Source organism: Brassica oleracea, chromosome C3 (assembly GCF_000695525.1).
Source record: "Brassica oleracea var. oleracea cultivar TO1000 chromosome C3, BOL, whole genome shotgun sequence".
Taxonomy (NCBI): domain Eukaryota; kingdom Viridiplantae; phylum Streptophyta; class Magnoliopsida; order Brassicales; family Brassicaceae; genus Brassica; species Brassica oleracea.
Genome location: NC_027750.1, coordinates 9,807,193 through 9,831,298, shown reverse-complemented (window position 1 = coordinate 9,831,298; position 24,106 = coordinate 9,807,193). Strand labels below are relative to the sequence as shown.

At 39.5% G+C, this 24,106-nt stretch overlaps 4 protein-coding genes across 6 annotated transcripts; all 4 read left to right on the top strand.

Annotated features, from left to right (window-relative positions):
- The first annotated feature begins 611 nt into the window (after positions 1 to 611).
- Positions 612 to 2,815, top strand: LOC106333008 (transcription factor GAMYB-like). Its single transcript, XM_013771493.1, has 3 exons — positions 612 to 1,090; positions 1,287 to 2,088; positions 2,335 to 2,815. Exons 1-3 carry the CDS (start codon positions 791 to 793, stop codon positions 2,565 to 2,567), a joined length of 1,335 nt encoding a protein of 444 aa, XP_013626947.1. The 5' UTR covers positions 612 to 790; the 3' UTR covers positions 2,568 to 2,815.
- A 3,060-nt stretch (positions 2,816 to 5,875) lies between these two features.
- LOC106335024 (glutamate receptor 3.7-like) lies at positions 5,876 to 10,160 on the top strand. The gene is made up of 7 exons (XM_013773440.1): positions 5,876 to 6,249; positions 6,364 to 6,660; positions 7,000 to 8,324; positions 8,439 to 8,713; positions 8,789 to 8,820; positions 8,993 to 9,402; positions 9,496 to 10,160. The coding sequence occupies exons 2-7, from the start codon at positions 6,399 to 6,401 to the stop codon at positions 9,955 to 9,957; spliced, it is 2,766 nt and encodes a 921-aa protein (XP_013628894.1). The 5' UTR covers positions 5,876 to 6,249; positions 6,364 to 6,398; the 3' UTR covers positions 9,958 to 10,160.
- A 189-nt stretch (positions 10,161 to 10,349) lies between these two features.
- Positions 10,350 to 14,298, top strand: LOC106335023 (glutamate receptor 3.5-like). 3 transcript variants are annotated; one of them, XM_013773439.1, is made up of 6 exons: positions 10,350 to 11,055; positions 11,247 to 12,595; positions 12,688 to 12,783; positions 12,887 to 12,965; positions 13,112 to 13,626; positions 13,703 to 14,298. In XM_013773439.1, the coding sequence occupies exons 1-6, from the start codon at positions 10,743 to 10,745 to the stop codon at positions 14,153 to 14,155; spliced, it is 2,805 nt and encodes a 934-aa protein (XP_013628893.1). In that variant the 5' UTR covers positions 10,350 to 10,742; the 3' UTR covers positions 14,156 to 14,298. The 3 variants fall into 3 exon arrangements, with proteins under 3 accessions (XP_013628893.1, XP_013628892.1, XP_013628891.1); XM_013773438.1 differs by having other exon boundaries at positions 10,361 to 11,055; positions 11,255 to 12,595; positions 12,688 to 12,965; positions 13,112 to 13,143; positions 13,217 to 13,626; XM_013773437.1 differs by having other exon boundaries at positions 10,363 to 11,055; positions 12,688 to 12,965; positions 13,112 to 13,143; positions 13,217 to 13,626.
- Positions 14,299 to 17,031: 2,733 nt separating this feature from the next.
- Positions 17,032 to 17,731, top strand: LOC106333992 (glutamic acid-rich protein). The gene has a single exon (XM_013772364.1). It carries the CDS (start codon positions 17,187 to 17,189, stop codon positions 17,685 to 17,687), a length of 501 nt encoding a protein of 166 aa, XP_013627818.1. The 5' UTR covers positions 17,032 to 17,186; the 3' UTR covers positions 17,688 to 17,731.
- Positions 17,732 to 24,106: the final 6,375 nt, after the last annotated feature.

Sequence of the window (24,106 nt, the reverse complement as noted above, 5' to 3'; positions counted from 1 at the left end):
CCGTGAAAGAAGCTCACTCCTCTCCTTTTATTTATAAAGATATATATATATATCTTTATTTAACGTCTTCGGTCAAGGGCGCCAGAGCAAGTCCGTATGCAAATTCTCTAGTGGCCAATGCGAGTCGAACCCAGAGCCGTACTTTCAGCCGCAAGCCGTTTACCACCAGACTAACTCGTCCTGGTTGTTTCTATGTTTCATAAAAAGTTTATTAATGGATGTAACAAGTCATTTTCATTTAGATTCTCTGGTAACATCAAACAAACGGTTTTGACTAATTTCTATGGATTATTGTTTATTGAGAACGACTTGTAAACATATAAATACAAAATATTCAAATAGATTAACATGAGACTGAGACGCTATGACGTGTAGATTATCTTACAAGAAAAATATAGACTTCTCAATATTATTACATCACAATCTTTTTTTCATTATCTTGAATTGGTCTAAAGACAGACAATGTATGAACTCCTGTAATTTCTTGAATCCTCTGTCTATCTGAAAAAAAAGACCAAGAAAGAGACAAAAGGAGACATTAATGTTTAAACAAAGCACGTAATAACAACAAATTATTACGTAATAATTATTTATTTTTTCCAAATATACACACAAAATTTTATCAGAATGAAAATATACTCTTTAATTCTTCCTTCCTTTATCTATATTTCTAATTCATAATACACTTATACACGAGTACTTATATATACAAAAATACAAACATCGTATATATCAAGTAACAGAGAGAAAAATCCTTCTTGACCGGAGGGACGCCGTCATCCATAAGAATATGCACGGTGGTGGAGAGACGACGGCCACGGCGACTGAGGCGAGGGGGTTGAAGAAAGGGCCGTGGACGACGAAGGAGGATGCGATCTTGACGGAGTACGTGAGGAAACACGGCGAAGGTAACTGGAACGCGGTGCAGAAGAACTCAGGCTTGCTCCGGTGTGGGAAAAGCTGCCGTCTACGGTGGGCTAACCATCTCCGGCCAAATCTAAAGAAAGGATCATTTAGTCCTGATGAAGAGAAGATCATCATCGAGCTTCACGCTAAGATGGGAAACAAATGGGCTCGTATGGCTTCTCAGGTTCCATTTGAAAAATAAACATTTTTACGGTCCATATTTGTTTCTTCAATTCAATAAATTAAAGAGTTCTAAGAAATTTATATGTGAAATTAATTTTTTCTAGTTAAACACAAGTCTTGCATGTTTCAATGTTTTCTTTAACTATTTCTTTCTTTTGTTATTATCATTTAATTAGATTTTTTTTTTAATATTGTAGTTACCTGGACGAACCGACAACGAGATTAAAAACTATTGGAACACAAGGATGAAGAGAAGACAACGAGCTGGTTTGCCTTTATACCCTCACGAGATTCATCATCAAGGGATTGATAATGATGATGAGTTTGAGTTTAATTCATTTCAGTTCTCAAACCAAGACCATTCTAATCACCAAAACATGATTCAATACACTAACTCCTCGAATATTCCATCACCCTCCTCTTCATTCTCTTCTTCATCTTCTCAACCTCAGAAAAATATGTGTTTAGATCCCTTAATATATACTAATCCCGGCCTAGACCACATCCCCGCTACTCCGATGAATACTCATATGTTCTCTCTTTACAACAATAGCCTAGAGAATGAGAACAACCAGTTTGGTTTCTCTCTTCCTTTGTCCTCATCCTCACCGTCGAATGAGTTTTGCACTATCAATAAGAAAGACATTGATGCTAAGAGTTGTAGTTCATTGCTTATGAGAGATCATGAGATGAGACCGAGTTCTTTCCCTTTAGGACTAGACAATACTGTCTTAGAGCTTCCTTCAGTCCAAATACCGACCCATTTTCGTAGTTATAATACTATTATTGACAATGGTGTCCATCTTTATCCACCTGCGGGCAACAGTGGATTGCTTGATACCGTCTTGGAGGAGTCTCGAGCCTTGTCTCGCGGTGGAATCTTCAAGGACGTTACGGTTTCTTCTAGTAGTCTATGTGAGGATCAAGACAAGAGAGTGGAAATTGATTTTGAGAATCGGTTGATAGATCATCTAAACTCTTCTCATCAATCATCATCAGGTAAGAACTTGTATAAGAACTTAAACCATCTTCTATTATACATATTTTTGGTATAACCATTCATCTATATAATGCTTGGGAGCCTAGTAGATTTGTTTAGTCCGGTTTACTTTTATATATCCTGTTAAGGAAACAGTAATTAAAGTGAAACCAAAGCTAGTATGGACCTTTGGTAATATCGAAGACATATATTGATTTTTATCTAATTAATTATTTAGTGTTTAATATCTTTTGTTAAATGGACAGAAACAACCCCTAATCTTTACAAGAGGTACAATGAGCCAACGATAGTGAAGACAACAATGGATGATGATGATGGCATATTGCTGAGCTTTATCAACAACTTTCCTTCCACCACACCGTTACCTGATGACTGGTACCGGGTGACAGAAATCCAAACAGAAGCATTAACGAGCGGAATCTTGATAGGAAACCATCAAGGTAACAGCAGATTGGAACCACAAAAGGCACCACCTTAGTCTGGCACTGTAGATCCTCTGGCCTTGTTGGGGTCATGTTACTGAGGCAACATGCCTAGAAACTGCTAATTTGGAGAGTATCCCCATGAGCAAAATCATTTATTTGGTAATTGGAAATTAAGAAAGGAGAAAAGGCTCTCTTTAAGAGCTTAATTTGTTTCTGTCTGTGTAAAATCTTTCTAAGTATTCAGTTTGGTATTTTCTCTGAACTTTATCTTAACATGTTTTCAAGGGGCTAAAAAAACAAAAGGCGAAATTTATAAGAGATGGATTTGAGCTTATGGTTCTCTTTTTGTATACTCATAATGTCATACTAAATGATGGTACTACTGATAAACCCAAGTGTACCACTTTACGAGAAGCTCTATCGTGATATTCACAGAGTATCTCAGTAATTAAAAAATAAGAAAAAAAATTTAGAAAACGAGAGAGAGATACGAGAGAGACATGAGAGAAGTTCTCATATTATATACTTTAAATATTCTTTAGAATCTCTATATACACAGCCTACCAATGAACTTGCTTTTTTAAAAAGCATTTTGATTTATATTTTAAATTTTTTAAAATAAATTATTAGTTTTATTTGGAGTAGAAACCCAGTTTAGAACCCCAAATGATAAAGTTGCTCTAAAACTACATTTTGAGGTATCTATTAACTCTAAATTTCCTCTTGTGGAACCCCTACAGAATCACTATCAAGTTTCTGTAAGTTTTCATTTTCTTCTTGTTTTTCACCTTTATCGCAAGATGTCTGAATGCTTTGGCTAACTTCATTGCTAAAACAGTACTCTGTAATCACAGCTCTTGACTCCTCTTAGTTTTGGGTGGAGTCCGTTCTCTTTTAATAATCAGTGTTAAAAAATGGACTCAAACTAGAACAAACCGGGATGATCAACGCCAGTTGATTAGTTTGTGTGTGTAATTTGATTTTTACCGAGGAGAAGAATTATCACCGACGTTAGGAAGAGCTACTAGGTATACAATGGGGGCAGGGGTAGTGTGATTGGGTAGAAACACGACTTCGCTAGTTGCATACACTGCCATTGGCTTATGTCATTTGCAAATTATTCCACACTCTTCCAATAAATAATCTCCTTAAAATTCGGCACCCCAAGAAAGAGAAAATAAAATGAAATACATAATAATATGCAAGTAGTCAATATATTTTTTTAATCTTTATATACATGCACCTTATCTGAGTTCTGACATCACACTACAGTTCTTAGATTAGAAGTCTCTTTGATTCCTTCTACTTTTTTTTTCTCTTTTAAATGTAACTCCAGATGATCCTAAAGAAAAGAAAATAAAACGTGAGAGTGATGTCAGAACTCAGATATACCACCATTCACGACCACTGATAAAGTCATATATATATATATCCGAAATTAAGTGAAAAATAATAACAAAATAATAAAATAAGAAGTCATATATTTATCATTTTATCTCAATCACAAAGGATTTTTTTGGTAACTAGTTAGAAAAGTGTTTTTGGAGATGGAGAAAGATCCTAACGATGAAAATATTGGTTTAAACCCATGTTCGAAAACGCGGGCGCCTAGCCGAAAACTCGGGCGCCTAGGCGCTCGGCGCATGAGTACCGTGGCGATTAGGACCAAATCGGATCACCTAATCGGACCACAATAAACCGGCCGCCTAAGTTGATTAATCGGGTTTTTAACCGATTTTTTCCGATTAATTTTAACACTTTTGACAGGTATTGGGCTTTTGTGGAAGCCCACCTTGTAACTTATGCGAAGGAGAAACATCTATATTTATAGATAATGTGACATGTTCCTTCTTGTTTTGCTCTCCGATGTGGGATGTAGTTAGAGCTCTTTTTTTTTTTTAATTTTGCACATCTTTTTCTTATTTTAATCTTTATTTATTGTTCGATTTTTCTATACAATAAATTAATAATATCTGCTACAAACTGTACTGTTTCTTTTCTCCTACGTGATATAAACATTTTGATAAATCTTAAATAGGTGATTCTAATGTCTACAATAGGTTCAACGGTTAAATCATTTTGATTTATCGATTTGAATATTTACAATTGTATCATATAAATATATATCTATATGTATACTAACATGGGATTTAATTAATTTAAATGTTAATATGAATTTCAATATACATAAATTATCACATTATAATATATATTTACATATTATATTTTATTTTAAATATTAAATTAAATAAAATCATTAAAAACTAGGCTCCACATACTCCCCGATTAATCTCCGATTTTTCGTCAAGGCGCTAGGCCCGTATCGAGCGCCCGACTAGCGCCTAGCGCAATTCCGAACAGGGGTTTAAACCTTTCGTAGAATGGATGTCAAAATGGTATATCCGCTTCTTTTTGACATATATGTATAGTCTTCTCTGGGACGTGTTTCAAACTCTTTTAAACAACATGGTAAACTTGATTTAAACATCTCAGATAATACTACAGTTAATAAGTTAATAAACAAAGTAAATCTGTTAAGTTTTAGTGAAAGATGAAATTGCGGACAAAAAAGCTAATGTAGTTCTTCAAGAGGATGCTGCCTTATGGTGTTATAATGGAGACAAAGAAGGAATTATCGTCAAAAGCCACTTGGCTGTTCTTATATGTGAGATAAGACCCCGGTATATAATTGGAGTAAAGGGGTTTGGTTCACTCATGCTATTCCTAAGTATGTTTTGTTGAATTAAGCTTGAAGAAAAAAAAAAACTTAAAATGCAAGATAAGACCTAATCCTACCAAAATATAGAGGATTCTTAATGTATTTAAAAGTTATCTAGATATGTTACCTAATATGATTCGGAGTTTATAATCTCTACATAAGAAAATATCATGTTATGACATAACTTACAAGAGTTTAGAGATTGAAAACTTAAGTTTTGAGTTATTTTCTTTAACTTAAGTTAAGTGAATTAAGCTTTGAATTCTGAATGCTTTTCTACTATGGAAAATATGATGCAATAATCAGTTATCAACAAGGGAAGAGAAGACAAAATGAAGTGTTGATCAGTGCATCATGTATCTTGTATCTTGTGTCTCACCGCAATTGAGACCCAAAATTATATGTTCTTCACATGTAAATTTTGTACTAATTAAACATATGGGAAGATTTTGTGCAAGGGATACTAAAAGAAAGATACACCAACTTGACGGTCCAATTTTTTTTACTAAACCGGAAGCACTAAGGGACGTTAGTTGTGGGCCTACAAATGGGCCCACGGGTTACAACGGATGCTTTGACTAAACAATATACAGATATGAATTCATCGCTCGAACAGAAACAAAACAAAAAAAGAAGCTCTTCAGTCGCTCGTTTTTCCTCTCTCTCTTTCACTTTTTCTTTCATTTTTTTTTTCTGTGTTCTCAATCTCTTCTATTCGATTTGATACGAGAAGAAAAGAAAAGAAGAAAATGACTTTCTGGGGGTTTTGGGTTTTCTATCCCTTTAGGAATCTGTCTCCTGTCCAATCAATGGTTCCCTGACATTTGCTAATTAATAATTCGTTGCTTTGTCGTAAAATTTTCACTTTTTTTTCCAGCTTATGCCTGCAAAGTGTTTGCTTATATTCCTCGGAGAACCCGAAGTTTGTCAAAAAAAAAGAAAGAGAAAATAACTTCTTCCGGTTGAACTGTTGTCTTTTGCTCTGTTTTCGCTTTGCTTGTTTCTTAGATGAACTGGTAATAAAAACTCTTTCTTCATATCCCCATTGTTACCTTTTCTTAGTTACTTTCTCAATTTGAGTTGCTCCTTCCTCGCTTAGATCTTGTCTTGATTTTCTCCTATTTCTACAGGTCACAAAGTTGATTTCTTTTCTCCTGTTCTTGTGATGGGACTGAGCATTGATCCATCTGTGGCTATAATGGCACTGATTGTGGCCATTCTGGTGGTTCCAATGGGTTGTCAAAGGCCTAAAGTGGTGAACGTTGGTGCTGTTTTCACTTTTGACTCGGTTATCGGTAGAGCTGCAAAAGTAGCTCTCGAGGCAGCTGTCTCTGATGTGAACGCTGACAGAAGCGTTCTCAAAGAAAGGGAGCTGCGTCTGTTTATGGAGGGCTCTTCCTGCAATGTCTTTCATGGGTCCTTTGGAGGTACCATGACTGTTCTTCTAGTTTTTTTTTTCATTCACTTAGATGGTAGGAGCTAACATCTGGACCAAATAGAGTTAGTGAAAGAATAGCACCACTAAAGTGGCGTTTGATAAGCTCACATAAGATATATCCGAAATTATTGGCACATCAATTATGTTTTGAATCAGTTACTGTCGGTGCATATGTTTGGTGTCAAATGCTAACAATATACAGAACATAATAGACTTCAGACCCAGTACAGGCTGTTCCTTACTAGAACGTATGTTGGTAGCATAACTTTGGTTTTACTAGTAATGGGCTGGTTTAAATTCGAATGATTTTGTTTTTTTTTTTTTGCAGCTTTTAAAGTGCTTGACAAAGAAGTGGTCGCTATGATTGGTCCACTTTCATCTTCCATTGCTCATACGTTGTCAGATATTGCCAAAGGGCTCCAGTTTCCTCTCGTCTCATTTGCAGCAACCGATCCAACTCTCTCTGCCCTCCAGTTTCCCTTCTTTCTTCGGACTACACCTGATGATGCCCACCAAATGTCCGCCCTTGTGGATTTTATCACTTTTCACGGATGGAAAGAGGTGATATCAGTATACTCAGATGATGAGCTCGGAAGAAACGGAGTTTCTGCTCTAGATGATGAACTGTACAAGAAAAGATCCAGAATTTCCCATAAAGTGCCGCTCTCAGTGCATTTTGAAGAAGGCTCCGTTACTGACGCTTTGAAAAAATCCAAGTCCCTCGGTCCTCGAGTCTATGTTCTTCATTTTGGTCCTGACCCGTTGCTCAGAATCTTTAGGATAGCGCAAAAGCTGCAGATGATGACTCGTGAATATGTTTGGCTCGCCACAGACTGGCTCTCAGTTACCTTAGATTCTTCTTTGATTGACAAAGGTACTTTAAAAGGTCTCGAAGGTGTAGTGGGGCTTCGTCAACATATCCCACAATCCTTAAAGGTGCACCAGTTGACACATAAACTAAAGAGCAACGGATCAATGAACGCCTACGCGTTGCATGCGTATGATACAGTGTGGATGATCGCATACGGCATCGAGAAAATGCTGAATGAAGGAATCAACATAACATTCTCTTACTCCGAGAAGTTAATTCATGCAGAAGGAACTAAACTGCACCTGGAGAGAGTCAAAATTTTCAATAGCGGGAAGGTACTACTTGAGAAACTTCTGCAGGTGAACTTCACTGGTATAGCCGGTCAAGTTCGGTTTGGTTCTGGTCGAAATGTCATTGGCTGTGACTATGAGATCATCAATGTAGGCAAAACCGGTGTAAATACTGTGGGTTTCTGGTCTAGAAATGGAGGATTTTCAGTTGAACCCCCAGATTCTCGACACACACATAAGAAGACTGGCTTTGTTTCTGATGAAAAGCTTGGTAACATAACCTGGCCTGGTGGTGGCCGTGAAAAGCCGCGTGGTTGGGTTATTGCAGACTCTGCAAGTCCACTGAAGATTGTTGTCCCGAACAGAGTGAGCTTTGTCGAGTTTGTGACCGAAGAAAATAACAGTAGCCATCAGATCAAAGGACTTTGCATTGACATTTTCAAGGAAGCGCTGAAGTTTGTCCCTTACAGTGTTCCTTACATATTTGAGTCATTTGGAGATGGCCACTCAAGTCCTAATTACAAACACATTATTCAAATGGTCACGGATGGCGTAAGTACCCACTTCAAAAGTGTACAAAACTGATTGCAAAAGCCTCATGGATCACTGACTGAGATTATGGTTGGGCATTTCCCTGTTTTTTTTCTTTTATTCCTCTGTTTTCAGGTATATGATGCAGCTGTTGGGGATTTTGCAATAGTCCCAACCAGGTCGAAATTAGTAGATTTCTCGCAGCCATATGCTTCCACAGGCCTTGTTGTGGTGATTCCGACTAACGACGACAATCCGACTTGGATCTTTCTGAGACCCTTCACCATTGGGTTATGGTGTGTTGTTCTAGCTTCATTCCTGATTATTGCAGTAGTCATTTGGATCCTCGAACATCGCATCAATGAAGATTTCAGAGGGCCACCCCGTAAACAACTCATCACAATGATCTTGTAAGTCCAGCTCGTAATATTCATAGTTCATTCTTGGGTGTTTCTCTGACATTTCTAGTCTGATTTGTTTTGCAGGTTCAGCTTCTCAACTCTTTTCAAGAGAAATCGTGAGTAGTCTTAGTCTTATCCATCTTTCTTTAGCACTGCCAAGCAAGCGAAAAATAAAAGTTTGATAAGAGTTAGATTTCCAAATCTGTCTGATACACATTTGACTCTAGATTTGTTTTCTCTATCAACTCATAACTACGATCTTGCTGCTTTGTGTTGTTCTGTCAACAGAGGAAGATACGATAAGCAATCTAGCTAGACTAGTGATGATTGTATGGCTCTTCTTATTGATGGTCCTTACCGCGAGCTACACAGCGAATCTCACCTCAATCCTCACAGTCCTACAACTTCCTTCTGCCATAACCGGCATTGACAGCTTGCGGGAAAGTGAGGTGCCTATCGGTTACCAGGCCGGAACTTTCACTTTAGAGTACTTAACCTACAGTCTCGGCATGGCTCGGTCTAGGCTGGTCCCACTTGACTCGACGGAGGAGTATGAAAGAGCTTTAAAGCTAGGACCAACCGCTTTCGGAGGAGTAGCTGCCATTGTTGACGAGCTTCCTTACATTGAATTGTTTCTTGCGGAACGGACGGGTTTCAAGATTGTCGGAGAGCCCTTTATGCACCGTGGTTGGGGATTTGTAAGTACTTTTTTTTTTACGTTTCTCTTAATCAGAAGAGCACAAAAAGATTTGAGATTTTTTTGATTGTCTGTTTGTTTATTTGTTTAACAGGCGTTTAAGAGAGATTCTCCACTGGCTATAGACATGTCAAGAGCGATCTTGAAACTCTCCGAGACGAGAAAATTGCAAGAGATTCGGATGAAATGGTTATGCAAGAAGACTTGCGCAGAGAAATCAGATGGGAACCCAGAGCCAAACCAGCTTCATCTCAAGAGCTTCAAAGGGTTGTACCTTGTCTGCACTGCAATCTCGGTCTCTGCGTCTTTGGTGTTTGTTTTCAGGATGGTACGCCAGTTTGTGCGGTACAGAAGGATGGAGCGTACTAGCTCGATGCCGCTCGCTTCTTGGTCGTCTTCTCCTACTATGCGTTTAAGGGAATTGGTGTTTGGTTTCGTGGAGTTTGTGGATGAGAAAGAAGAAGCTATCAAGAGAATGTTCAGAAGGAGTAATGATTCTGACAACCCATTTCATGTTGTGGAAGTTCAAGCTGATCCTGAGGTACGACAAAATTGATGAGTAGATTCCACTTTATAGAATGAAAATTGTAATATTATTAGATATAACTAACATGCAAGTCAACATTCCAATCTTTGTTCATTAGATTTGATTGTAACTTGGCACATAAAAAGGGGGCAAGAGCCAATGATTGTAGCTATATACATATATTTCAGAGTTACCAACAATTCTTATAAACTATTTCTTTTTTTTTTGGGTCAATCTTCTTTCGTTTTGTGATTTATTATATTAATTGCCACGTTCTGACAAGCATGAGCTCATGATTTTTTTTATCCAACTTGTTTGTTGGAGCTTTTATCTTATTACGTGTTTTTGGTATGCTATCTTGTTTTGTCTGACCAACTATTTGCTATTTTATGTTTTATTTATATTATTTTATTGCCATCATCCATGGCGTTCTGCTCGCTGAACTGAATTATTTAATGATAAGTCTTTTATTTGTTAAATTTAATTATTAGTTCCGTTGTTTCTTTCTGAACCATCTCTGAGATAGTTTCAGTTCTGTGTTTTATGTGGCCATTGATCTGTACAGAATCAAACAGTTCATACACATACATTTTTCATGTATGTAAAATTTTAGTCTTTGATTCAATGTTCAGCAAGTTGTCATGACACCTTTTGTCTTCTTGTCTGGCCCATTATTTTCTTTTGACGTTGATTTTAATGGTCGTCAGTGCCTCTTCGATTGGGTTTCTTTTCTTTCTTCTGACTCCGAATCATCATATGATTAATATCACGAGCCTGTAAAAATCAGTTTCTTTTTGGTTCGAGAATCCGAAAAGATGGGATTCTGCGTGATGATTAGTGGTGTTTCTATGGGACTCATGTTCCTATGTGTTTCTGGCTTTTGGGTTTTGCCGACAGAAGGTGCTGGTAGAGAAAGTTTCTTAAGAAACTCTTCTTTTTCTTCTCGGCCCAGCTCTGTCAACGTTGGAGCTCTGTTTACTTATGATTCTTTCATTGGAAGAGCAGCTAAACCCGCGTTTATGGTGGCCATTGAAGACGTTAATGCTGACCAGAATATTCTCAGGGGAACCAAGCTCAATATTGTCTTCCATGACTCAAACTGTAGTGGATTTGTTGGCACTATGGGAGGTACTTTTTTCATATTACTATGCCTGAAAGTTGCTTGTGAAAAACTGAAAACCCCTCAATGAAGCTGTGGGTTTAGTACTAGATTAATGATTCTGTCCTACTATTGTCTTAGAGCTTGTTGTGTTCATAAATCTCTTATTGGTATTTGGATATGTTGAAGGAGATTGGTGATATATTTTCTTATTGTGTAGCTTTGCAGGTAATGGAGAACAAGGTGGTTGCAGCCATTGGTCCACAATCTTCAGGAATCGCTCACTTAATCTCCCATGTAGCTAATGAGCTCCATGTACCTCTCTTGTCATTTGCAGCGACTGACCCGACGCTTTCTTCACTACAATACTCTTACTTCCTTCGAAGCACACAGAACGACTACTTCCAGATGAACGCAATAGCAGATTTTGTATCCTATTGCCGGTGGAGAGAAGTTGTTGCCATCTTTGTTGATGATGAGTATGGTAGGAACGGGATCTCTGTATTAGGCGATGCTTTAGCTAAGAAACGTGCCAAGATCTCTTACAAGGCTGCTTTTAGACCTGGTGCAGATAAAAGTTCACTCCATGATCTATTGGTTTCTGCTAATCTGATGGAATCTCGCATCTTTGTTGTTCATGTGAATCCTGATTCAGGTCTAAACGTTTTCTCTGTGGCCAAGTCTCTTGGAATGATGGAGAGTGGCTATGTCTGGATCGCCACTGATTGGCTTCTTACAGCTTGGGATTCAGGGTTGGATCCCAAAACTATGGATCTCTTGCAAGGAGTAGTTGCTTTTCGCCATTACACACCTGAGAGTAACGAGAAGAGACGGTTTAAAGCACGATGGAAAAGCCTTAGAACCAAGGAGACTTCAGGAGGTGATGATGATGGCTTCAACTCTTATGCAATGTATGCTTATGATACTGTTTGGTTGGTAGCTCGTGCTCTCGATGTTTTCTTCAGCCAAGGCAACAGAGTGACTTTCTCTACTGATCCGAATCTGAGGAAAACCAACGGTACCAACATTAAGTTCTCAGCACTTAGCGTCTTCAATGAAGGAGAGAGGTTCCTCCAGGTCATTCATGACATGAACTATACAGGTCTGACCGGACCGATCCAGTTTGATCCAGAGAAAAACCGGATCAATCCAGCATACGACGTTATAAACATAAACAGTAGAGGTCCACACAGAGTTGGCTACTGGTCGAATCATACAGGCTTCTCAGTAGAGCCTCCTGAGACATTCTACTCTAAGCCTCCAAACACATCTGTAGAACATCAACGTCTTAATGAGATCATATGGCCAGGAGGAGTAACAAAACCACCTCGAGGTTGGGTATTCCCTGACAATGGAGAGCCGCTCAAAATCGGCGTGCCTAACCGTGTGAGCTACAAAAACTATGCGTCTGAGGAGAAGAACCAGCTTGGTGTTAAAGGATACTGCATCGACATCTTTGAAGCTGCGGTTGAGTTGCTTCCGTACCCCGTCCCACGTACTTATATACTATATGGAGACGGGAAGAGAAACCCTTCATATGACAATCTCGTAAATGAAGTTGCTTCAAATGTGAGTGTTGCTTCTTCTTTCACTTACTCAAATCAAGTACATGGATACTAAACTAACCTCTCTCTTTTTCTTTTTTCTTTTTATGTCTTTAGAATTTTGATGTAGCTGTTGGGGATATAACAATTGTTACAAACAGGACCAAGTTTGTTGATTTTACGCAGCCATTTATGGAATCAGGGCTTGTGGTGGTAGCTCCAGTGAAGGGGGGCAAGTCTAGTCCATGGTCCTTCTTGAAGCCATTCACTGTGGAGATGTGGGCTGTGACCGGACTCCTTTTCCTCTTTGTGGGAGCCATCATTTGGATTCTTGAACACCGGTTTAATGAAGAGTTCCGTGGACCTCCTAGGCGTCAAATCATCACCGTTTTCTGGTTAGTCCCAAGCTCTTGACATAAGATGTGACAAAGATGAGAAAAAAACACACACAAAACAATTAGTAAATTAAAACAAAAACTCATAAGTTTAAACTGAAGCACTAAAGCTTTGCCACTTCCTTTTTTGGTCTTCAACGTTGCAGGTTTAGCTTCTCAACAATGTTCTTCTCTCACAGTACGTACTCCATTACAAACTGGAACCTACAAAACATCAAGTATTCGAGTTTTCTATATTCTTGTTTTTTCAGGGGAGAACACGGTGAGCACTTTGGGGAGGTTTGTGCTACTCATATGGTTGTTTGTGGTTCTGATCATCAACTCAAGCTACACAGCTAGTCTCACTTCGATCCTCACCGTTCAACAGCTAACATCTCGGATAGAAGGAATGGACAGTCTAATAACAAGCAGCGAACCCATTGGAGTCCAGGACGGTACATTTGCGTACAAGTATCTGGTCAATGAACTTAACATAGCTCCATCAAGAATCATTCCGCTTAAAAACGAAGAAGACTATCTCTCTGCTCTTCAACTTGGTCCCAGAGGCGGTGGTGTAGCAGCCATAGTCGACGAGCTTCCTTACATCAAAGCTTTGTTGTCAAACAGCAACTGCGAGTTCCGTACTGTTGGACAGGAGTTCACCCGGACAGGCTGGGGATTTGTATGTAAAAACCGGTTTGGCTTCAACTCATTTTGTTGGCTCTCTTAATGAACTTTTTGGTTATGGATTGTTTCAGGCTTTCCAGAGAGATTCTCCTTTAGCTGTGGACATGTCAACGGCGATCCTGCAGCTGTCTGAAGAAGGAAAATTGGAGAAAATCCGCAAGAAATGGCTTACGTACAGTCACGAATGCTCAGTGCAGATTGCAGACACAGAGAACTATCAACTCTCGGTACAGAGTTTCTGGGGACTGTTCTTAATATGTGGTATAGTTTGGTTCATTGCGCTCACCCTCTTCTGCTGGAAAGTTTTCTGGCAATGCCAAGGGTTAAGACCAGAGGAAGAGAGTGATGAGGTAAGGGTGAGTGAAGAAGCTAGTTCTTCTAGATCAGGGAGAAGTTTGAGGGCAGGAAGTTTCAAGGACTTGATCAAGGTTGTGGATAAGAGAGAAGTGGAGATCAAGGAGATGCTTCAGCAGAAGAGCAGTAAGAAACTCAAAGGTAGTCAAAGCTCAGCTGAAACTCCATAGAGATTCAGTTAGAGTATAGATGAAAAGAGTCGCACAGTTTGTTTAAATAAGATTTAGCATTACTTACAAATGTAAATAGATTTTATCGTAAGATTTTGTAATGGACCTTAACCTAGAAAGATTTTATCACACCAGTTGTTGAAGTACTGTTTTTGGTAAACAACTAAAAATCATGGCTGTGTTTTATGTTTGAATGGAATGATCACCTTACCAAACATTTTACCTTTGGACTTTGGCAAGATTACAACTCAACATAGATTGTCAGCTTAGTCTTTTGTTTTTCTGCCTGGTTGGGTTTGGTCAGTAGAAAACTATAGTCAACAGCTTAAAAACTTGTTGCAGTCTCTCTTTTAAAACAGAGAGAGGGTGAGAGTCTTGCAAATATTGTCACAGTTTGTGACTTTCCATGTTGAATGGTTGAGCAACGTAGTTGGCCTTACATCATAGGAGATGGCAATTGGGCTCACCCGCAACCCATTTGTCCCGCCCCGTTGTGGTACCATTTTCAGTTGGGTCTTTGCGGGTCGTACCGCTGCGGGACACGGGCCCTGAACCCTATGACCAATCCCGACCCACACTATAGCAGCGGGTATGCGGGTCAGCCCGCGGGCCCATATCTTCAAAGCTTGACCAATCCTGTGAACCAGCAAGAAGAAGAGACATCAATAAGTTATAGGGATGGCAATCAAGGATCTGGACCGCGGGCCTGGCTCGTAAAGGCTTGCTGCGAGGCGGGATTGGGCCTCCATTTGGTAAGCCCGCAAAATTGCGGGCCTCGCGGGACGGGTCAAAAGCGGGACGGGTCGAAAACGGGACGGGTTGAAAGCGGGATGGGCTTAACCTGCGGGATTTTAAAGGCCCGCAACCCTAAATCCCCATTTCTGCTTTCCCCTAAAACATTGAGAGAGAGAGAGAGAAGGCGATTCGACGTTATGTAGCTCCGGTGATGGTGGTTTCAGGGTCGATGATGCTTCCGGTCTCCCTAGCGCCTTCGATCTGCACTTGTGGAGCTTCTTCGAGTCATCATAAGATGTTTGAAAACTCACTTTCCACCGAAGAAGAAGATCTAGTTCCCGCAATGGGTTCTTCATAGTTTTGCCTATATGTATTTGTTCACACTATCATACATTTTGGAGTTTTAGGTTTCAATATATCTTTAACTCACTTCTATTATTCTTATTTGCAGAAGATGAAGTTGATGGTGAAGAAGAGAAATTTCTATCTTTTTGTCGCTTGTTGGTGATAAAGATGAAGAATAAGAAGTGTGATTGGTGTTTTCTTTTTATTTATTTTTGGGATTAGCATCTTTGATTTGGTGTTGGTTTTATATAATTTTGGATTCAGAAAACTAAAGCATTTGTTATGAACTTATGAGTTATAATATTTGGATTCAGCAACTAAAGTATTGTTTATTTTTAAAATGTTTGGAGTCTAACAAAAGTAAATAAACTAGTGTTTTGATCCAACTAAAATCTTCAACTAACAAGTGTATTGCCTTATCCAATTCAATCATCGACTAAACTCACTCGTCATGAAACTGATAAAGCGCCTTGAATCATATCTTGAAGCATTCAGGAGCCATATGTTCGTTTGTAATTCTATGTCCCGCGGGCCGATCCGCAAAGGCCTACATGTTTTGTGGTATGGGTTTGGTCAGCCATTTTAAGGACCGCAGCCCGCGCGGGCCTGGCCCGCCGTGACCTGCTCGAAGACGAGCCCGCTGCGGGACGGGACGGGACGGGACGGATCAAACTGTTTGACATTCCTAATAAGTTATCAGGTTGATCAAATCCATTAAGTTACAAATATTTTCTCGACTCTCGTTTGTAGCATAAGACACTGTACCTATTGGTGTTCTCCAGAAACAACAACTTGTCCTACTACAATCTTATATATATATATATATACAAGTTAAAAAAAAAAGATTAAGTAAATTCAAGTTTTGTGTATATAAAATGAATGTTTAAACAACTTACATTCGAGAACGATGATTAATTTTTCAGAAAAATAACAATAAAAAACAAGTTTTGTGTACAATTTCTTGTCTCCACTCACTCACTTCAAAAAAAAAGAAACGCTTTTTCCCTTCGATGTGTTACAAAGAAAGTGAACGAGTTCTGGTCATCATTGCAAAGCTTGAAGAGAAAAGATGATTCCTTGATTGAAAGCGAACTGGAAGAGGCACAACTGAAGTAAATGAGTTTAGGTCACCGGTTGGAGGAAATGAGAATCGCCATCATCATCTCCGGTTTGCTCTAAGCTCTTGTCGATGTTACCAAAGAGATGAAATGAGAAAATTCAAGCGGGCCACCCAATTGTCCTGCATCCCGCTTTGGCCCAACCCACTTTGACCCAATACCATTGCGGGCATAATCCGCGAGGCCCGCTAACAAACGGGCAGTAAAATCTGTGTCCAATCCCGCCCCGCATTGGGTCTTTATGGGCCAGGCCCGCATGCAAGCCTCCATTTTGCCATCTCTAATCATAGTTGGGTTTTTGGTTTTGCTCTAATCTAATTAATTGCTTGGCTAATGGTCCAATGTTTTCCCCATATTTGCTTATCATTGTTTATAATAGTTTCTTTGATTGTCTAGAATTATTGTTAATTGTTTTGTTATACTTGTTCATTGTTTATCTTGTTGTCTTGCTTTGTGTGTAATTTACGTTGTGTAGCTTTAATTCAAGTCGTAAAATCATAACGACTTTGTTAATTAGTTCCCTAACTTTGAGGAGAGAATTTGTTTAAGAATGCTACTCACTCAAAATATATTAAAACCCCTCGTTGCAATATATCCGCAACAAGATAGTACTAATTACCACAAATTAAATTAAACAAAATATTCGAAAACGAAAATAGCATGAGTTTGTGTTTGGTTAGTTCATGTTTTCTCATACAAAACAATATCTTGAAATTAAAAATCAAAAATAAAGAGAGAGAGGGTAAATCACAAAAGTGAACATACAAAGAAGAAATGAATCTTTGTCTTAACAATCAAAACCACAAGATTTTGGTGGAGAGAGTGTTGAAGCAATGAAGGTAAATGTGGAGGTAATAACGGGTACATTTATAGATGCTGAGGTGAGTGAAAATGCGACGGTGAAGGAACTAAAGGAGAGGATTGCAACGGAGGTGAAACTATCGGTGAAGCGTTTGATACTTGTGGTCGAGGATGAAGAGGAGAGTAGAAGATTGGTTAAGGATGATGAAGATGAAATGAAGCTGATAGATTTAGGAGTGAAAGAAGATGCTCATATGTATTTGTTCTTTAAGCATCCTGATTTGGTTTACAAGGAGGAGAAATCACAAGGAAGAGGAGATAATGCATCTGTAGAGGAGCTTTCATCGGAAGCAGAGAGTAAAAGAGGAAACAAAGAAGAAGATGAAGATGCAAAGGGTGAAGAGAAAGATATAGCTATGAAGAATGGTGAAGAAGAAGAGAAGAATGGAGAAGAAACAAAGGATGATGATAATGTTCAAGATGGAAAAAAGAAAGCAAGAGAAGGAGAGAATGAAATGGATATAGTTTCTTGATTTGATTTGTTTAACCATTCCATTTTTTGTTTACTTTTCTTTTGTGATTGTCTTGTCATAATGTTTCTTGTTCTACAAGTAAACAGCTTAATGAAAATTTATGATCTGTTTAGTTTCTTCTTTTGAGCAACTCTGAACTAATACTCGTCTACATCCGCATGAAAACCAGTATAATATAGAACCACTACAAGAAAACAGCGATATTCTGACGGACATTCCGACGGAAAATGAAATCCTCGGAATATACCGAGGAATTTCCGAGGAAACACAAAATTGGGTTTCCTCGGAATTTCCTCGGAATATACCGACGGAATTCCGAGGAAACTACAGTTCGTCGGAATATTCCGAGGAAATTCCGAGGAAAACTGTGTTCCTCGGAAAAAACCGATGAATTCCGAGGAAATATTATAGCCGTTGGAGAGCCGTTGGGGGATTTTACAAAATTCCGAGGAAATTCCGACGAACTAGTTTTTTCCGTCGGAATTCCGTCGGAATTTCCTCGGTATGTCGGCAGGATTTAAACTATAAATACAAGCACTCCTCTTCCTCTTCATTCACTTCATATCTTCATCCTCCCTCTTACTCTATTTACACACGAATTTGATTCATAAAAAATATGTCTTCTTCAAATTATTTTCGTTCTTGGATCGATCGACCTCATTTGGATCCGAACACGAGATTGCTTACGGAAGAATACCAACGAGGTATAACTGAATTCATGGGGTTAGTTCACCGACAACCGGAAGCAAAAACAGGTATGTTAAGATGTCCTTGCTCTAATTGTAAAAATAGAAAGGTTATTAAAGAGTGGGATGTTTGGACTCATCTATATTTGAGTGGGTTTACACGAAGTTACAAAATTTGGTATCATCATGGGGAAACTGATTATGAACATGGTAGTACTAGTGAACCTCAGCCAGCGGTTAGATTAGAAGAACCAATTAGAACGGATGTAGATTATGGTGTAGGTACTGAGCAGATGGTAAATGATCATTTTAGAGGGGAAGATTTACCCAATGCACAAGCTAGGAGATTTTATGATATGTTGGATGCTGGAAAGCAACCATTGTACGAAGGTTGCAGAGATGGTCATTCAGCTTTATCATCTGCTACAAGATTGATGAGCATTAAAACAGATTATAATTTGGCTGAAGACTGTGTGGATGCAATTGCTGATTTTGTAAAAGGTATTCTACCCGAGGATAATGTAGCTCCTGGTTCATACTACGAGGTTCAGAAACTCGTAGCTGGTCTTGGTTTATCGTATCAGGTAATAGATGTATGCAGCGACAACTGCATGATTTATTGGAGGGCGGATGAACAGCGGGTTACATGCAAATTTTGTGGAAAGCCTCGTTATAAAGATACAATTGGAAGAGTTCCAGTGCCATATAAAAGGATGTGGTATTTACCTTTGACGGAAAGGTTGCAGAGGTTGTATCTGTCTGAACGCACAGCGCAACCAATGAGATGGCATGCGGAGCACTCAACAGATGGTGAGATCAGACATCCTTCAGATGCAAAAGCGTGGAAGCATTTCCAATCAAAGTATCCCGACTTTGCGTATGAAAGAAGAAATGTCTACCTTGGATTATGTACTGATGGTTTCAGTCCGTTTGGCAAGAGTGGAAGACAATATTCTCTATGGCCCGTCATTCTTACACCATACAACCTCCCCCCAAACTTGTGCTTGCGACGAGAGTTTTTGTTTCTCTCGATTCTCGTTCCCGGACCAGAGCATCCTAAGAGATCACTTGATGTGTTTCTTCAGCCACTAATATATGAGTTGCAACAACTATGGGCTCAAGGTGCTGAAACATACGATGTTTCGTGTAAAGAAAACTTTCAAATGCGGACAGTACTAATGTGGACAATAAGTGATTTTCCAGCATATGATATGTTGTCTGGATGGACAACGCATGGAAGGATATCATGTCCATATTGTCAAGATAACACTGATGCTTTCCAACTAAAACACGGAAGGAAAACGTGTTGGTTTGACTGTCACAGGAGATTCCTACCACCTGATCATCCATATCGTAGGAGTAGGAATTTGTTTACGAAGAACAAGAGGGTGTTTGACAGTCCACCTCCGGAAATTTGTGGGAAAGATTTGAAGATACAACTAAGAGATTTTGGTGCAGAAAGGACGCCAGAAGTCGGTGGACATGAGCGTTTTCCGGTAGATGCTGTTGGAGAACTACATAACTGGCACAAAAAAAGTATTTTCTGGGATCTGCCATACTGGGAGGATCATCTGCTAAGGCATAATTTAGATGTCATGCATATTGAGAAGAACTTTTTTGACAATCTCATGAACACGATCCTTAATGTTCAAGGTAAAACAAAGGATAATTTGAAGTCAAGACTGGATTTAGTCGATATATGTGCTCGTTCAGAACTTCATGTTGATGAAAATGGTAGGGCTCCTTTTCCCATATACCGACTTGATGCAGAGGGAAAAGATGCGTTCTTTGATTGGATTTCAAACGATGTGGAATTTCCAGACGGTTACGCATCAAATTTGCGTAACTGTATCGACAGAAAGGAAGGAAAGTTTACTGGCTTGAAAAACCACGATTGCCATGTAATGATGCAGCGCCTCCTTCCGTTCGCCTTCAAGGAACTATTACCACAAAATGTTCATGAAGCAATTGCAGGGATAAGTGGTTTCTTCCGCGATTTATGCACGAGATCAGTGACTCTTGAAGGTATTGAAAATTTGAAGACTAACATAGCCGTGATTCAGTGCAACCTTGAGAAGATATTTCCTCCCTCATTTTTTGATGTTATGGAGCATCTTGTTATTCACCTGGCAAGAGAATTGGAACTTGGTGGTCCTGTGCAGTATAGATGGATGTATCTGTATGAGCGGTATATGTTCCATTTGAAGAAGATGGTGAAAAATTTAAGTAGGGTGGAAGGTTCTATAGTCGCACAGATGATCAATGAAGAAACTTCAAACTTTGCCGAGTACTACTTTCCAGCAGAAGTTCAGACCAAAAACAGAAGACCTGCTCGGCATGATGATAGAGGCGAACGGGCAACATATCATGTTACGGTTCCAGACATTTTCACAGACGTTGGACGACTTAGCGGAAAACCAAAGGACCGTCGACTTACTGAGCAGGAGCGCAGTAATTTGCAAACATATTTGCTCACCAACTGCGAAGACGTTCTTCAATATGAGAGGTAAATAAATGAGCTTACAAATTTTTATTTTAACAAGTTGAAATTTAAATCTTAATTAATTACATTATTGTCATCATATACAGGATTTTCATGGCAGAAAAGCGGTTCGAGTATAGATACGCCACAGAGGACGAACTAGAAGAAATGAAGCAGAGAGAATTTACTGGATGGATGTTTACTTATGTGAGTGCTTTAAACAAATTAAAATATATTTTATCACATATTTATACTAATTCACATTTATTGATATAACATATATATATATGTGCTATTAATAGGTGTCTGCTGGTTTGGCCAGAGGTGAAACATTTGACGATTGGATACGTGAGATGGTCGTTGGACCAAACTTTGTTGTGAAGTCATATCCGAGATTTTGTACTCGAGGATATGCATTCACAACTCAGAAGAGGAGACGTTCGAGTACGACTTATGATGATGGCGTTTGTTCTGCATCAGGAGATGATGTATACTACGGACACATACATGAGATTTTGGAAATCAAGTATTTGGGCATGGTTGGATTGCGCTGTACTGTTTTCTATTGTGATTGGCACGACAACACCCCAGATCGAGGTGTGAGAACAGATGCATTTGGTGTTACATCAGTAAATTCGAGGCGAAAGCTGCAATATTATGATCCTTTCATTCTTGCTTCCCAGGCCGATCAGGTAATTAAATGTTAATTATTCAGAATGATTCATCATCATGTGTATTAATTTATAATTTTTCTAAATGTTACAGGTTTGTTATATCAAGTACCCCCGGGTAAGGAACAGAGATGATCCATGGGTTACTGTTACAAGACTCAACCCGAGAGGCCGAGTTCAGGGAAGTTCTGAGCTGGAAGACCCACTACAACCAAGCACATCCGGCAACTGTAGTGCAGCAGAAAATTTAGCTGGAGTTGGCCTTGTAGTCGATTTAACCGACTTTGGAGAGGAAGCCGTCGTTCACGTAGAGGATGAACCAGTAATTGGAGAGTTTCACCAAGATCCAGATTCAGATTCATCTAGTGATGATGACTCGGAAACAGAATATCATTGATTTTTTTTATTTTTTTTAAAGAAATACCGAGGAAATTCCGAGGAACACTTGATATAACCTCTTTCCTCGAATAATAGTTATTTGGTTTATCTAGCAAGGCAAAGCTGAATACGAATTAAAAACTACTCAGAACACAACCAAATAAAACGAAGAAACCATGTAAAAGAAATACAAACTCATAATTAAGAAACCCAAAAAAAAACTCAGTTCAAAATTAACAGAAAATAAGACCATAAAACGTTAGAATAGAAAAGAAAATAAAATAGCCGGTGATAGCTCCTACTCCTCGTCTCCTGCTCCAGATGTTCCGCATCATTGGGTCTCTTGGACCTCTTTCTTACCCTGTGTGTACCACTCGAACCCGAACCAGAGCTGGATGGAGAGTTGTCCCGATGAACTACATCATCCTTTTGGCAACGACACGGCCTGATACGTGAAATGGCAGCCCAGATCTTGTGTAGCATGTCGTTGTTTGTCTTTATGCTCTGATCTCTCCAATGTTGTTGCTGGCGCGAAGTGGCGTTCGGTGGAAGCTCTTGCAGCTTGTACTGGCTGGAGTCTGATGGGAGTAGCTGATGGGGTTGTGAATCATCTGGAATGGCTTGTGCAGCCTCATCTTCTCCTTCTTCATCAACCACGCCCTTGCCTTTGGTCTGATATTTTGGCGTGAAGAAGGATGGCTTGTCTACTAGTGCGGTAGCAGGGGGTAGGAACTCAACTGCAGCCTCTGAAAGTAGAGAAGTGAGACCGATCTGAGGTAGGTGGCAGTAGAGTGTTTTCTTCGCTCGGTCCTGGAATACGTAGACGTAAGGACCATCCCGATCGATCCTCGAGTGGGGACCAGCTATGAACTCCTTACTTACTAGAGAAATGACATCCAGGTAGTTCCAAGCAATGTTGTTCGATCTGTCCAGTGCTACCTCCTGGTTCTTGCAGTCTACACCCACATGTCTAAGGATCCGAGTAATCACTGCACCAAATCCACATGCATTGCTCTTGGATTTGGTTACTTTCCCCTTGTATCCTGCTAAGTTTGCGGCCAGCACCGCTCCCATGTTGAAGGCAGTAGCAGGTGGGAATGTAGAGTTTCCAAATGCCGGTAGCAAATGCCTCACACCTTGGTACAGGAGGCACAACTCCCATTGCGTGACTGATGCGGCTGTGGTTGTCCCGTATAGCAATGAGCCAATGAGGCGTGTCGCATATCTCAGTACTGGGCTCCGGATAAGTGACTCCTTTGCCTGAGAAGATCTATAAACCCATGTGCCAATCGTTTCCCAGAAGTTCAACAGCTCTGAAGTCCAATAAAGACCATATGTCCTCTCCCCCGCACTCAATCCAAATAGTCCGCAGAGGTCTGTGAAAGATACCTCATAGTATACTTTCTGCACTACGAATGCCAGAAAACCTTCCTCATGCCTATCATCGGGACGGGTGACGTATGCGGATGCTATGAACTGGCGTACCAACTCCGGATAAGTGGGTTCCTTGAGGTTGCATAGTTGGCCTAGACCCATGTTCTGGAACAGTCCTTCAATGTCTGCTTGGATTCCCAATATTGTCATCGTCTCAGGACATGCTAGTTGTGTAGCCGGAACGGCTACCTTCTTCATGTTGTTGTAGTGGGTGGTATCAGACTTATCCCACTTCTTTGGCCTTTGCTTCTCCAGCTGTGACGAACCCGCTTCTTGTGTGTTTTTCTTTGCTGATGTTTTCGTGCGCTTCATTCTCTACAAAATAGAATCATTGCTCTCAACATGGTTATAATCAATTAAGAACTCAAAGCAACATGAAAATGAAAAGCGAAATCGAGTTGTGATAAAAAAAAAAACAAATTGAAAAAAATTCTCAATCCCTAAATAATCTCAAATCCTGTTCCAAACTCGTTAATCACAGACAATTGTGTTCTATTCCATGTTTAAACATCTGTTTCATGCATATTTGATCAAGGAATCAACACGGAAATAAGAAATTCACAAAACCCAAAAAATTGCTCAAGAACACGATTTCAGAATGTGGAGATTCGCGGAGTATACCTGTCTTAGGGTGAAAACGAGTGTAGGAATCAGGTAGAGCTCAAAAAATCAAGTGGAATGGAGCCCAAAATTGTTCAAATCGGATGATTATAGAGAGAGAAAGAGGGGGGGCGAATTATAGGGGAAATCAGAGGGGATGAGAGTTCT

Coding starts and splice junctions, on each gene's coding strand:
- LOC106333008 (XM_013771493.1), top strand. CDS start 791: ATGCACGGTGGTGGAGAGACGACGGCCACGGCGACTGAGGCGAGGGGG. Junction 1,091..1,286: donor GGGCTCGTATGGCTTCTCAG/GTTCCATTTGAA, acceptor TTAATATTGTAG/TTACCTGGACGAACCGACAA. Junction 2,089..2,334: donor TTCTCATCAATCATCATCAG/GTAAGAACTTGT, acceptor TTAAATGGACAG/AAACAACCCCTAATCTTTAC.
- LOC106335024 (XM_013773440.1), top strand. CDS start 6,399: ATGGGACTGAGCATTGATCCATCTGTGGCTATAATGGCACTGATTGTG. Junction 6,661..6,999: donor CTTTCATGGGTCCTTTGGAG/GTACCATGACTG, acceptor TTTTTTTTGCAG/CTTTTAAAGTGCTTGACAAA. Junction 9,403..9,495: donor TGCACCGTGGTTGGGGATTT/GTAAGTACTTTT, acceptor TTTGTTTAACAG/GCGTTTAAGAGAGATTCTCC.
- LOC106335023 (XM_013773437.1), top strand. CDS start 10,743: ATGGGATTCTGCGTGATGATTAGTGGTGTTTCTATGGGACTCATGTTC. Junction 11,056..11,246: donor ATTTGTTGGCACTATGGGAG/GTACTTTTTTCA, acceptor CTTATTGTGTAG/CTTTGCAGGTAATGGAGAAC. Junction 13,627..13,702: donor CCCGGACAGGCTGGGGATTT/GTATGTAAAAAC, acceptor GGATTGTTTCAG/GCTTTCCAGAGAGATTCTCC.
- LOC106333992 (XM_013772364.1), top strand. CDS start 17,187: ATGAAGGTAAATGTGGAGGTAATAACGGGTACATTTATAGATGCTGAG.